The following is a 13,734-nucleotide window of genomic DNA, read 5'->3' on the forward strand; positions in this document are numbered from 1 at the left end:
TCAAGAGTCTCTCATGGTTTGCCTCCCTCCCTCTCTCCAACTATTTTTCCCCTTCTTCTCCCCCATGGTCCTTCGTTAGGTTCCTCCTAATCCTCCTATACGTGCAGACATATGGTATCTGTCCTTCTCTGCCTGACTTATTTCGCTCAGCATAACACCCTCCCTCAAGGTCCATCCATGTTGCTATATGTGGCCAGATTTCATTCTTTCTCATCGCCGTGTAGTATTCCATGGTATAGATAAACCACATCTTCTTGATCCGTTCGTCCCTCTGTTCTCCATATTTAAGAGCCTCTTAGGTTTTGTCCCCCTCCCTGTTTTATTATTTTTGCTTCCCTTCCCTTACGTCCACCTGTTTAGTATCTTCAAGTTCTCATATGAGTGAAGTCACATATTTGTCTTTCTCCAACTGTCAAGTCAGACTTTTTTTAAGCTCATAGAATTATACATCTAACATATGCAGCAGGCATTGAAGTAGAGGTTGAGATACAAAGATGGACAAAGTGCTAACAGGAGAGAAATATATTAGCAAATACAGTCAGGAAGAAGGGAAGCATTAACTTCTCTTGGAGACAATGTGAATTATAGAACTCTCGTTGTCCCTTTTTCAATGGAAGAAATCAAAATTACAGCACAAGCAAACTAACACTAGAGCTATCATTTTTCACTCATTAGGGTATAATATTCAGTAGTAAAATTTTATCACTGCTTTGGTGTCAAGGAGAAAGAGGGAAGGGGATTCTCTCATCTACTGTTGGTGGGAATGTCATTGTCATAGCCATTTTAGAGAAGAATTTTATCAAAAACAATTTTTTAAGGTTTATTTATTTTTGAGAGAGTGCAAGTGGAGGGGGGAGGTGGGGAGAGGGACAGAAGATCCGAAGTGGGCTCTGTGCTGACAGGCTGACAGCAGCAAGCCTGACGTGGGACTTGAACTTACAAACTGCAAGATCATGACCTGAAGTTGGACGCTCAACCAACTGAGCTGCCCACGTGCCCCTATCAAAATTGTGAATCAAAAATTTAAATGTGTTTATCTGGCCATTCTACTTCAGGTAGCTCTTGTGGAGAGATACCCACGTATAAAGAGACCTGTTTAAGAAAGTAACTCCAAGAGCGCCTGGGTGCCTCAGTCGGTTAAGCGTCCGACTTCAGCTTATGTCATGATCTCACGGTTCATGGGTTCGAGTCCCACATCAGGCTCTGTGCTGACAGCTCAGAGCCTGGAAGCTGCTTCAGATTCTGTGTCTCCCTCTCTCTCTTCCTGACCCTCCTCAGTCACACTCTCTCTCTCTCTCTCAAAAATAAATAAGCATTAAAAAAGTTTTTTTAAAGAAAGTAACTCCAGCATTGTTTGCACTACTGAAACATAGGAAACTACCAAGTGCTCCTTGGCACTTTTACTATGCAAGAGTTACATCTACGAATGAGGCAAATCCATGATCTACCACATCTACTGGATAAGTGAAATTAAATGAAAATAGTTATTGGAGAACATTAAAATCTGGGACGACGAAACACAAACAACCCAGTGAAGAAATGGGCAGAAGATATGAACAGACACTTCTCCAAAGAGGACGTCCAGATGGCCAACAGACACATGAAACGATGTTCAGCATCCCTCCTCATCAGGGAAATACAAATCAAAACCACACTGAGATACCACCTCACGCCAGTCAGAGTGGCTAAAATGAGCAAATCAGAGAACTCTAGATGCTGGCGAGGATGTGGAGAANCGGGACGAAAAATGTTAAAAAGAATAAAAAATAAAAAGCAGGCATGCATGTACCCGGGGCAAAAGCACTGCTGGTTTCCCCCTACAAGTCTCCCTACTTCCCCTTCCTGTTGCAAACAGAATGCCTAGGGTTTTCCCCAAGCAACAGGCAGAGAGCTATGTGCTCAGGGACAGCAGGCCCCTGCGATGAAGCATGAACAGCTTTATGGAAAATGTATCCTTTCTGACAGTGGTCTGGAGGCCTGGGACCCAGTTCTGCCAAGGAACCACGAGGGAAAGTCTGCAGGGAGACTTCTAAGAGAGACTTTCTCCTTTGGTTGGAAGGAAGAATCCTGCCAGAGAAGAGACTGGCTTAGGATGCTCTCGTGTTGTGTGGGGATGCAGGACTTGAGGTATACAGCAGCCATTTTGCAGCCATGAGACATGATCAGAGATGGGACATCGGTGAGGCACCAAATGGATTCCGAAGCCAGTCAGCCACCTCTAGACTTCTTAAATACATGACATACCCTTATGATTCAAGCCACGCTTTTTCCGGTTTTGTTTCTTGCCTCTAAACACAGAATTGATTCAATGACAAAGACAAAAAACAAAACCTACTAGGAAGATATACATTAAACCATTAATAGAGGCTCTCTTGGGTAGGGAGGGAAAAAAAGACTTTCACTTCTTCTTAAAATACATTTTTTTCCAAAAAATATATTTGAGCATTGTTTCAGCTAAAAATTAAAAAAACAATTACAGTTCAACTTTACTAACCATATATGGCCTACACATTTGAGTTCTAATTTCTCCTGTCTCATCTTCATTTTCCCAGAACCTGATTCATTTATCTTTTTTCTCTTCGCTGTGTGTTTGGGCAAGCCACTTCAAATCTTCCATGAAAAGACCGTATCAACAAAGAAACATGCGCAACAAAGGGTATAGGCACTACGATAGAAGTTCATCTCCATTGTGCCAGATGCACAGTATTTGAAAGGCAGGAAATGAAGAGGCAAGGAGGAAGCATCAGCAAGAACAAAGGTAGGGGGAAGAAAAATAGCTTGGCTTCTCCAGGGAAATTTCAAGTAGCTCAAGGTTTCTGGAGCACAAAATGAGAAAGCCGGAGAGACGGGAAGAGGCTGAGATAACGGGCGTCTCTACCAAGGGAAGGAGCTTGAGTATCATCTGGTCCGTGACTGTGGTCACGATGGTTATAATGGCAGCGGGTAACATTCAGGGAGAGCTGGTTCTGCGCCAGGGGCTGTTCTGAGCCTGAGAATCAGTCCTCCAAGGCAGGTCTGTTATTATGCCTTTTCCACAGATGGGGAAACGAAAGGGTTTGGGAGAGATGAGCCGTTGAAGGATTTTGAGCAAGAGTAGCATGTTGAGATTTGTATTTTTAAAACACATCTCTATACATACTCAAATATTTACAGATGAAGTGATGCATTTTGGCTTGGCTTCAAAATAACCAGAGAGTGTGTGGGTGGGGACATAAAGATTTCCAGGAGCAGATTATTGCCAAAGCTGGGTGATCCCTCCAAAGAAGTTTATTATATTGGTAGCTCTCCTGTGTATGTTTGAAGTTTTCCATAATAAATGTTTAAAAAAAAGTCTCTGGCTGCACTGTGGACATCCAATTGAAAAGGGTTGTTGTACCCCCAGATCACAGTATCCTCAACGACCAGAGACCACCGGGGAGACCGAGTCACGCATGCAAAGGCAAAGGGCTTTATTACGGGCTCGAGCTCGGGCTCACAGACTTTACCAGCGCAGTGGATCCGTGCTGTGAGCCCCGAACAAAGGCAGAGTAGGGGTTGTATGGGGTTTGTGACGGGGGAGTTACAGAAATTGTGGCATGGAAACAGTGATCCAATCATAATTATACAATATCACTGACAGTGGGTTTAACCATACATGTTATCCAGAGTATCTGTTACTTTTGGCAGGATCCAATTACAACATTCAAGGTACCCTCAAATTCAACCAACCATAGAGTGAGCCTAGAGTCTTGTTCGGCGACTAATGGGTTAACTTTTACATTAGGCAGCTGAGATTTATCTATAGTTGCTGGCCTTTCTTGATTGGGTGTTGCCAAGGTAGTGTGGTGGAGTGAAGTGGTGGGCAGTTTCTTCGGCCTTGGGCAATGTGTAGCTGCCTGATAGTTTCAGGGAAACTGAAACTTAGGCCTTCTAGTTTAGAGGGGAAACTTAAAGCCTATTATGGAGTCAGTCTGGTTTAGACTTGTGTCCTTACAGGGTGAAGCAAGAAGTAATGACACCAAGTCAGGGGATTAATAGGCGAGAGCTGATCAGAGCTGGAGAAACCAAAGGATTAAAAAAAAGAGAGAGAGAGAGGGCTTTCTTGAGAGCAGAATAAAATCACTTGGTAACTAACTCCTCTTTGTGGTGGGAAGTAGGGGCAGAGAAAAACCTCAGGTTTAAAGCCAGTTTTGGGGGGCACCTGGGTGGCTCAGCCAGTTAAGCCTCCGACTTTGGCTCAGGTCATGATCTCACGGTTTGTGGGTTCGAACCCCGCGTCGGGCTCTGTGCTGACAGCCAGCTCAGAGCCTGCAGCCTGTTTCAGATTCTGTGTCTCCCTCTCTCTCTGACCCTCCCCTGCTCACGCTGTCTCTCTCTCTCTCTCAGAAATAAATAAAACATTTAAAAAAGTCTAAAAAAAAAGCCAGTTTCAGGAACCTAGCTTAAGTGACTAGGTTAATGGTGGAGGAGCTATTAACATCAGAGGGAATACAAAGCCAAGTATGGGAAAGTGGAGGGGAGGGTGTGGCAATGTGTTCAGTTTTGGATGCGACAAGTTTGGTGTGGCAGTAGGCTGGGCCTCCAAACCAGCGGCCCTTTCGTAGAAAATCCTGGAGTATATACCCCCCAAATAAACCTATTTGTTTATATATTATCTACATGATCTATAGTATAAAATACTCTATGCACAGCACAGGAGTTTTACTATTTCCTTCCCGCCATCTAATGGGCTGTGTACTGTTAAGAGTGTGCACAGCCACCTCTGGGGATCAGTGGTCAGTGTGAGGATGACAGCTGTAGGGGCTGGCATTGTTCAACCTCTCTGACCCTCGGTTTATTTTCCTGTAAAAAGTATTACTTTCCTCACAGAGGAGCCAGGAGAATTTCGTGAGATTGTACGCATATGCAGACGTCCGTGAAAGTCCAGTGCCAGCGGCTCAGAAATGCTGTTCCCACCCCACATCCTACCTTCTCCCCACACTCTGGCCCCAGTCCCCATTTCCTCCTTAGAACAACAGAAGAGACAATTCTGTGTCTCATGTGATTTTTCTTTGTGATGAATTTGGAGATGCATGGAAACGGGATGCCAAGAAGCCTAAGAGCTAGCTGACTGCAAGTGTGGGCAAGCACTTCCCTCCCTGAGCGTCTGCTTGCTTCCATCCCGCCCCCTACCCCGAGCTGAAGTCCAGAAATGACGGTCACAAGCCCTCCAGCGGTTTTCATTCTGCGCAGACTTACGAAGGGCTACCTGGCCTCACCATAGACACACGTGTGCACCTAAGGCTTCTCGCCTGTAATTGGTTCAAACAGGAAGAACTGACAGAGTAGTAATTCCTGAGCTCACTATTAGCGGGGTTCAGGGAGAGATGAGGGGGGCACACCGAAGATTTCAACCTGTCATCACTCCAAGTAAACCTGAGTACGTCCTGTGAGGCTCTGGACAGCAAGCAATCACCTCCACAGCTCAAGATGTCCCCTGCCCCAAACAGAAATAAGCCACATTCACACGATCGTAGCAAGGGCCAAAAGAGAACCGTGTAAATGAGATCATGGCTATGCCTCTCATCTCCTTGTGGAGTTAGCTTGGCACAAGCTACAGGAAGCAATGAGAGCCCGACCAAAATTCCCAGCTCCCATCGAGGGGAAATAAAAAAAGACACAGGTTTGGTAGCATATCTGTCTGTAGAACAAATAACACATTAATCTACCTTGGAGATTAGAACTGAGAGTTCTTTTCCTCTATCCCTAGCAGAGTATAAAAATGATCTAGAGATGTTAAAAAGTAGTTAAAATTTCAACTCATACTTCCATCATTTTCTCTAGAATGATAAATTCCTGCAAATCTTTACATTCTTAGGAACTGAGAATCATATGCAAAATAAGCACATAGAAGGCTTGGTATCGTAGCTGAAATAAACAATGAGGCAGCTGAAAGGGGTGGTAAACAGCTGAAGAGCCTTGCTCTTGATAACTCGTGGTCCAAGGCTGCCCTCTAGTGCCTCCAGGGAGAAACTAACAAGGCAGCAGGTTTCAGGACTGAAATCTTTAGCATTTTTACTACGGAAGCTGTTGTCGGAAAAAAGAAGGAACAGAGCAGGGCCTCTACAATTATGCAGCAATAGCCCATCTTAATAAAAGGTGTTCTTTCAGAAAGATGCATTATCTACTGAGCTGTCATCGCCAGCAGATCTAGCAGGGCCTTGAAGACGCTGAAGATGCCCTTCACTGAGCTGTTGGTTGGAATATAGTTACATGGGCTCTATTAATTCATTTTTCATCACTGGGAGAACTTCCTCCTCTAACCTGACCTTTCCAGGTGTCTGCATCCCTCTCCCGCAAATAACAATGACGACTGCTTGAAGTACCGAGCCCAGGAAAGTCTTCTCAGTTCCATTTTGCAAGTTCAGAATTAATCCCATGAGCCCCTACTGCTCTCATCTCAAGCCAACTGACCTCCATCGCTCACCAAAACCTGTTAGCATGGAGAGCTCTGTGCTGGAAAGGGGGGAATCATAATTAGGCTGAGCTGTGAAACAGAAGCGCTGTATGATTTCTGGCTGCACACAGGTGTTTCCAATCTCTCATGTTTAGTGTGAAAAGAAATGCATCCAAGTCTGTGTCTGGGTGTAGGTGGGAAGGGAAGAACAACTTATACTTATTTTCAAACAAAAGTTGCTGTGTGTTTATTAAGACATTTCTGTTAAATAAGCACAGCTGGCTCAATAAATCATTAGCCATACATTATCACACATTCAGAAAGTTTCTGAGAAGATCAAGATGGGCTACTCTTCTGGCTCCACTGGATCTGAGAAAAGAAGAGAAGAACTTATACATCTGATTTATAGATGCTGGTCGTCAGCGAAGAGATGTGCTGGCTACACAGCTGGGCGGGCAGGACACCTACGCTACTCCCTTCCTCGGCCGACATTCTGCTCAACTATCACAGCCACATGTGCTCTCAGAGTCTCCTGGACATGGAGGAGTCTCAGAGAAGCCCAGCCTAGTCAACCGTGAGGAACAGGCCAGCTGCAAAGCTCCACCTCAGAACTACGATGTTTCCATGTCAAAGATCAAGCCATGGAGAGGGAAGCATGTTTTACTGTTTTAAACACGGGGCAACAAACTCATGACCAGCCACTAACTAGCTCTGTGACAAGCTACCAGTGACCAGCCGCAAAGCAAGCCACTTTTAATCTCTCAAGAAACATATACAAAATAAGAGGGTTTGAACTCATGGAAGCCAGAATTATATGTGAAGACACTTACCTCTCATTATTATGTCTAGCCTTTGTGGATTAAATGTTCAGTAATAACAACTGTGATGACCATTACTGAACGTTATATTAGAGATCTGACCTCAGAAAGACAGAACCAGACTGTTGTGATTTAGGATAAAAATTCCCAGGGAAGGTTCAAGTCCAACTGCGCTGATCCTGATCTACTTCCATCCCACCCCCCTAACTAAAGATACAGCAATCCTGGGGTAAAGAAACACAGATCAACGCATGCGGTCCCTCTGCCAACTGACAGCAACAGGTATAACCTTAAAACCTGAAGAATCAATAAGTAAGAATTTTCTTACTTCAAAGGTCTTTAGAAGTCTGAGTAATGGTGCAACCTGAAAAAATAAAAGACAAATCAGCTAAACAATTTTGTGATTACCCAGAGGTATTGTCAATCAGATCACAGAATGGCACTTAGGAAGACTGGGGGGTTGTGGGGAGGGGATGTAATCATGATGAGTCTCACCAGGCAGCTCAATGTGACATTCAGCATTAGGCTTGCTCCAAAGCATGGAACTGAGGTCTATGAAATACCTGACCAGCCACACCCAACACAAATGTCAGTCCAACCCACTTGCTAGAAACAGCCTCCCTAGTCAGCAATGCTCTGGACAAAACCCAAATGGACTCTGGTGATTAAACTTAGAGAAAAGAAAATTCGGTTATATAAACCAAATTTTGGGAGAGAATTTGGAAGTGCGGTAAGAAACTGCATTCTTGAATAAAACCCAAACTGAAAGAAACACTCCAAAGGTACCTGCAGGTGAGAATGAGGAAATATATCCGTTTTCCAGGTGTAACCCATTTTCCTTTCAGAGCAGAGCTCGAAACCCTATTACTGTTTGCCATAACCTCTCTTCACAACTATCTCCTTAAAATCAATTTATATGCCTCCTCTTCCTCACACCAGACTTCAGGTCTGTGAAAGCAGGCCTTCCCTGAAGCAAATACACATACATAGGGTCCTACGCAGCATTCGCCACCAACACAAGGGAGTAGGGACAGGCGCTGTGACTGAAGCCACAGGCTTCCAGCTCATCAGCAAACGCAGAAGAGCTGCCCTGTCACCTGCATCTTCTAGCAACTGCAACTAAGACTGTGTTTGTTCCCGCCTTCCAGCCAGGTGTGCTGAGTGCAGAAAAGAACGTGGACAGAGCATAACTTTTAGACATCTCTGTGGCTGATGTTCTTATTTACGACTCACAGCTGCAGGGAGAGCAGCACCTTTTTTATAAAAAGCCCACTTATATCTAGTGAATAATGAATTAACAAATCAACAAAAGTTAATCTAAACATAAGACACCTAGAAGTGGCAATACTATTAAAGTGGCTACTCGGGGTGGGGTAGACACCTGGGGGGCTCAGTTAAACAGCTGACTGTTGATTTCTGCTCAGGTCGTGATCTCAGTTCATGAGTTCGAGTCCCGCATCAGGCTCTGTGTTGACATCGTGGGATCCTCTCTGCCCCTCCCCTGCTCGTGCTCTCTCTCTCTCAAAATAAATNAAAAATGTTTAAAAAAATAAATAAATCCCCAGGTGAACTTTTCTGCTAGTCATATTATATGGTAGAAAAATGCATTTTGTTAGATAATGAAGAGGACGGTCAGGCTGTCTGCATGTAAAGGCAGAACTGGGACTGTAACAGGAGAATCTTTTCATATGTTCAAAAGAAGGTTATAAGTATTTCTGACATTTAAACAATACCCACCTATATATCAGCGCCTTGCCCTTTTCGTTTCCCAAGGCAAAATACCCACTTCTGGGAGAAAAATCCATGGTATGAACCAGAGAGATTGTCTTCTTTTTAACGACTGGGAAGTTTGAAAATACTGTACAGGAAGGGAGGTGCACCTGTGTAGGACATAATACAAAGCTTTAAATAGCAGCAACTACAATCTCCTCCTCCTTAAATTTTGGTCTTCATTCTCTCTTTTCACTGGAACAAAAAGTTCATTTTGATCGTCGTACACACGACGTATTTCTCATAACAGAGCAAAGTGTTCTGAAATTAAAATTTGATTTTTGATGTGCTATTAACTGAGAGAGAAGAGAGGGAAGAGAAGAAAGAAGTTCCTTGATGCTTTTAATGCAGCATCTAGCATGCCATCCGCCAGATTCCAGTGTTTGCTGAGTGAATAAATAATGAATACACTAAAGTAAAAAGTAGCAGTACCCAATAATGCTCTTCCTTAATGACCACAGTAAACAATACTAAAATTTGGTCACAGGGAAGAGATACTTTAAACGTTACAGAGTCTGATTTTACATAACTGAAGCCCAGCAAAATCATACCAACTCTACCACTATCATACAATTTCCTTTCCATACTTTTACTTTTCCAGTATATATTCTCTGCCTTTTCCAATCTTCTCTCAAGGAAGACAAAACCATGGAAACCTGGTTTGTTGAGTGAAGCTACGTTCTGATTTAGAGAGAGAATGCTCACCTCCCGGCCAGGCCTAACCATGAGGAGGGGCACCACCTCTTCCTTCAAGAGAGTCCACTGCTAGGGAAAATGAGCCCAATCTAAGATCAGTGCAGCAAGTCCTCACCCGATCTGGGGGTAAATAAAACCCCAGCACGGAAGCAGTTACCTGCAGTAGACTAGGATCTTAACAACTCTCACTTTCAAAGATTCTTTAGCTCTTCCAACAAATAGAGCACCTTAGTGTCCCCGTATGTGTGGCGAGCCCTCGCTCAGCTATTTACCTGTGGTAGGCAGGCATCCTCCACACTCTTAAATGAGGCTTTAAACCATCCAATCAAGGTGATTTCGTAGATGAGCCCCGGGTAAAACCCAGTGATATATACACATCTATCTATGAAACAGGTTTCTGTTAGTCACTTATTAGGCCCTATTCCTTCTGATATATACCTATTGACCATTTTATCAGGAAAGTAAAGCTTACTGTGGATCTCCAAGCCATTCTAATTATTCTCAACTTTCCCAGGAAGTAGGTTCTGCCTGAAAAGCACGGCATCAATGCACAGGCATTAGTGCTAATGAGAAGTAGTCCTGACCTATTAAAGCTAAGAAGTTGGCAGACTGGATCAGAACTTCTAAACTTCTTGAATACCACTCTTTATATATGTTCCTTGAAAAATATATTTAAAAAGAACAACAACAACATAATAAAGGAGACTAGTTATTTTAGGAGAGGAGCCATAATACAAATACCGCAAAATCTTTTATTTATTTATTTATTTTTTTAAATGTTTTATTTATTTCTGGGAGATAGAGAGACAGCGTGAGCAGGGGAGGGTCAGAGAGAGAGGGAGTCCCAGACTGAAACAGGCTCCAGGCTCCGAGCTGGCAGTCAGCACAGAGCCCGACGCGGGGCTCGAACCCACGAACCGCGAGATCATGACCTAAGCGAAAGTCGGATGCCCAACCGACTAAGCCACCCAGGCGCCCCTATCGCAAAATCTTTTAACTCTTAGTTTCAGAATGTGGAAATTACATGAATTTTTGGTAAATGTTCTGGCTTTTCAATTGTCTTTTGCACCCTCCAGGCACGCACCAGCTTTGAAGAGGTGATCTGCGGCCTCATGGAAGATCATCAGGAAATAACTATTTCCTATGAGTGGCAAGAACAGAACTGTCCTATGCCTAACATTGGTCTCCACCCTATGTGTCACCTGGTACTTTTAAACTGTGCCCCAGTTGGGTACCTGGGTGGCTCCGTCAATTGAGCGTCCGACTTCAGCGCAGATTATGATCTCACGGTTCATGAGTTCGAGCCCCGCACAGGACTCTGTGCTGACAGCTCAGAGCCTGGAGGCCACTTTAGATTCTGTGTCTCCCGCTCTCTCTCTGCCCCCTCCCCTGCTTGCACTCTTTCACTTTGTCTCAAGGATAAATAAACATTAAAAAAAAATTTAAACTGTGCCCCAGATACTTGCTCATTAACATTGCTGGCATGACTCTGAAGTCTTTTGTGACTCTTCCAAAATAAAATATACCAGAACCAATCTTCTAACGTGAATGACTCCTTAAAGATAATTATATTAGACCACACTTTTTATTTTCTAATCTAAATTGGAAAAAACAGTCTCCTAATTTGGATTCAATGTTAACTTCATATGTAAGTCATCTGGCTATTACAAAGAGGGAGCTCACTGTGGGGCAAAAATTGAGGCACAAGACACATATCAATGTTTTACATCCCATTTTCACCAGGTGGGAGTTGTTTATTTTTGTAACTAAATAAACAGAAGAGAGTACCAGAAACACTGTGATAAACACACACACTTAATAAAGTTTAAGATGTAAAGGGTGTCGCCTTAGATGTGGTGCCCTCCTCAGGCAACAAAAAGCCGGCACAACCACTCACAGCGGCCACGGCTTCACACAAGAGACGGTGTGTTCTTTCCGACGGAGGACAAACACCAGCCTATCAGCCACGTATTTTTGTATTTTATCTCCTCTACCGCCTTGCCTCTCAGGAGCAACCCCACGATTACAACGGTCTCCTGAGAGACTCACGTGTATGTTTGTGTGAGGTCCCCCGCTGGACTGTCCCTGCATTAGCACTTCTTTTCTCAGACCAATGGCTTGCACCCACCTGCTCAGACATCAGCTGTGTTCGAACCTCTCGTTACGGCCCTTGTATTAAAAGCTATAGGTGAACTGTTAATGAAGAAACTGCCAGTAAAAACCCAACCCCTTTACCTCAGAAAGTTCCCTTTACCTCCAATGCCACTTCTGTCATCACATTTAAGGGCCCAGGTTATCAAAATTCAACAAGTGAAAAGCTCACTCATCCTTAATTTAATGGATAACAAGTTCCACAACTTTCTACTACATCAAAGACTGTAGATGCAATAACAATTTAACTTCTGTGTCGCTTACTGGTGCAATGGCTTAGATTTATATTCACTGCCTTGTGCTGGGATAACAGAACTGTTTGGATCATTTTAAGAGACTGCATTTACCGATACTAATGCCATTTCACTGAGGCATTCTGAAGCTGCTATGCCTGGCTACTTCCCATTAGACATTACGGTTGACTACCATTTAAAAAATGGGATTTGGCTGTTACTAATGAGTTCCTTGTGTGATTTTTGCCACAGTAAAAAACCATAAATGCTGCCATGATCACTGAAGCAAACTAGGCAGAACTAACTACTAGGCGTCTTGCAGAATATATTATGTCAACAGGAGATAGAGCCCATGGTTTTCTACAAACAATTTACTACCATTAAAACGACACAAGGTTAATGTGTGCGAGTCCACCACTCCCATTAGAGGAGCGGGGATTTTAAAGCTGACTTGAATTAGAACCTTCTCATTTATCAAACAATTCATTCAACACAGAGGCAATAAAACACAGTGCTGTATTGTTGCACTCTTTTCCAACAGAATTCTTCCTTCCTTCCGAGAAAATCTCATGCAGAAGGCCAACGCACAGCACAGACAAGAGCAGAGCTGCTCTGTGTGACACAGGCAGAACCTGCCCCCCCCACCCCACGCTGTCCTCTCTGCCCTCCCAAGTTGTGTACACATCCCAGGGATCAGAGGGTTCCAGCTGGAACACCAAGTTCTACGATGAACGGACAACCCAGAAGCACAGTTCTGCCCTTTACTAGCTGTTGACTTTGGGGGAGTTAATCCTGAGGACTGTTATTTGGCTCAAAATAGTTTTGAAGAAGTCTTTGAAATATTTTTGAAGAAGTCTTTGAAAACTATACACTATTACACCTGGCCAACACTATGCTAAGTGAACAAGGTAGAAACAATGGTCTCTGTGAAGTGCTTGGAACGTGGGAGCAAACGTGCCACAACACAAGGCGGGGCTGCCTTCGAAGCTCTGTGCCATCTGCCTAGCTGGGGCCTAGCTGGGGCCTAGCTGGGGCCTAGCGCGAGTAACTGTGAAATGAGTACGGAAACTGGTTCTGCCCGGAGAGCAGGAGACTTCACAGAGATGCAACAACATTTACAATGGACTCTGAGGTGGGGCAGAAAAGAGTTCACACAGACCCGAGGCTGCTATCCTCAGAAAGGTATACCTGCACGGGTGGCCCTCAGATTGTGTCTGGGAAGCTGACTGGTAAGCAGTTCCCTACACTGATGCGACATGATAACGGATGGCTCACCAGGCCTCAAATATCTGTATGATGTGGTTTCTGCTCAACACCTGACTTTCTTTCTGGAAGCCCAGAATTTGGGTACATGCTAGGCAGAGGGTGGCTTCATGATCAACCACCAGTAACCTCCCTAATGAGGGACTTCCTGGTAGAAAACACCAAACACGAGTGGTCACAACTTGTTGGAGGAATTAAACCTGTCCTGTGTGACTCCACTGGGAGAGGGCTCTGGGGCCCCTGTGCCTGGCTTCCTCTGGCCTGCCCTACACACCCTTCCCCCGGCTGGTTTTGCTGTGTATCCTTGCCCTGTATTAACTCTTAGCTGTGAACAAGACCATACACCAAGTGCTGTGAGTCCTAGAAAACCACCAAACCTGGAGGAAGT

The 13,734-nt window shown here is 44.2% G+C and overlaps 1 protein-coding gene across 1 annotated transcript in view; it reads right to left on the reverse strand.

The window, feature by feature from the left end:
* Positions 1–6,634: 6,634 nt before the first annotated feature.
* UTP18 (UTP18 small subunit processome component) overlaps positions 6,635–13,734 on the reverse strand; it is a 38,002-nt gene continuing 30,902 nt past the window's right edge. The window contains exons 13-15 of the mRNA XM_077776853.1: positions 8,971–9,113; positions 7,562–7,597; positions 6,635–6,784 (exon numbers count right to left, since the gene is read on the reverse strand). Of these exons, the coding sequence (XP_077632979.1) occupies positions 7,573–7,597; positions 8,971–9,113 (168 nt within the window). The 3' untranslated portion in view covers positions 6,635–6,784; positions 7,562–7,572. The remainder of the gene's footprint in view (positions 6,785–7,561; positions 7,598–8,970; positions 9,114–13,734) is intronic.

The sequence above is a fragment of the Crocuta crocuta genome, unplaced genomic scaffold (assembly GCF_008692635.1).
Source record: "Crocuta crocuta isolate KB4526 unplaced genomic scaffold, BGI_CrCroc_1.0 scaffold352, whole genome shotgun sequence".
NCBI lineage: Eukaryota > Metazoa > Chordata > Mammalia > Carnivora > Hyaenidae > Crocuta > Crocuta crocuta.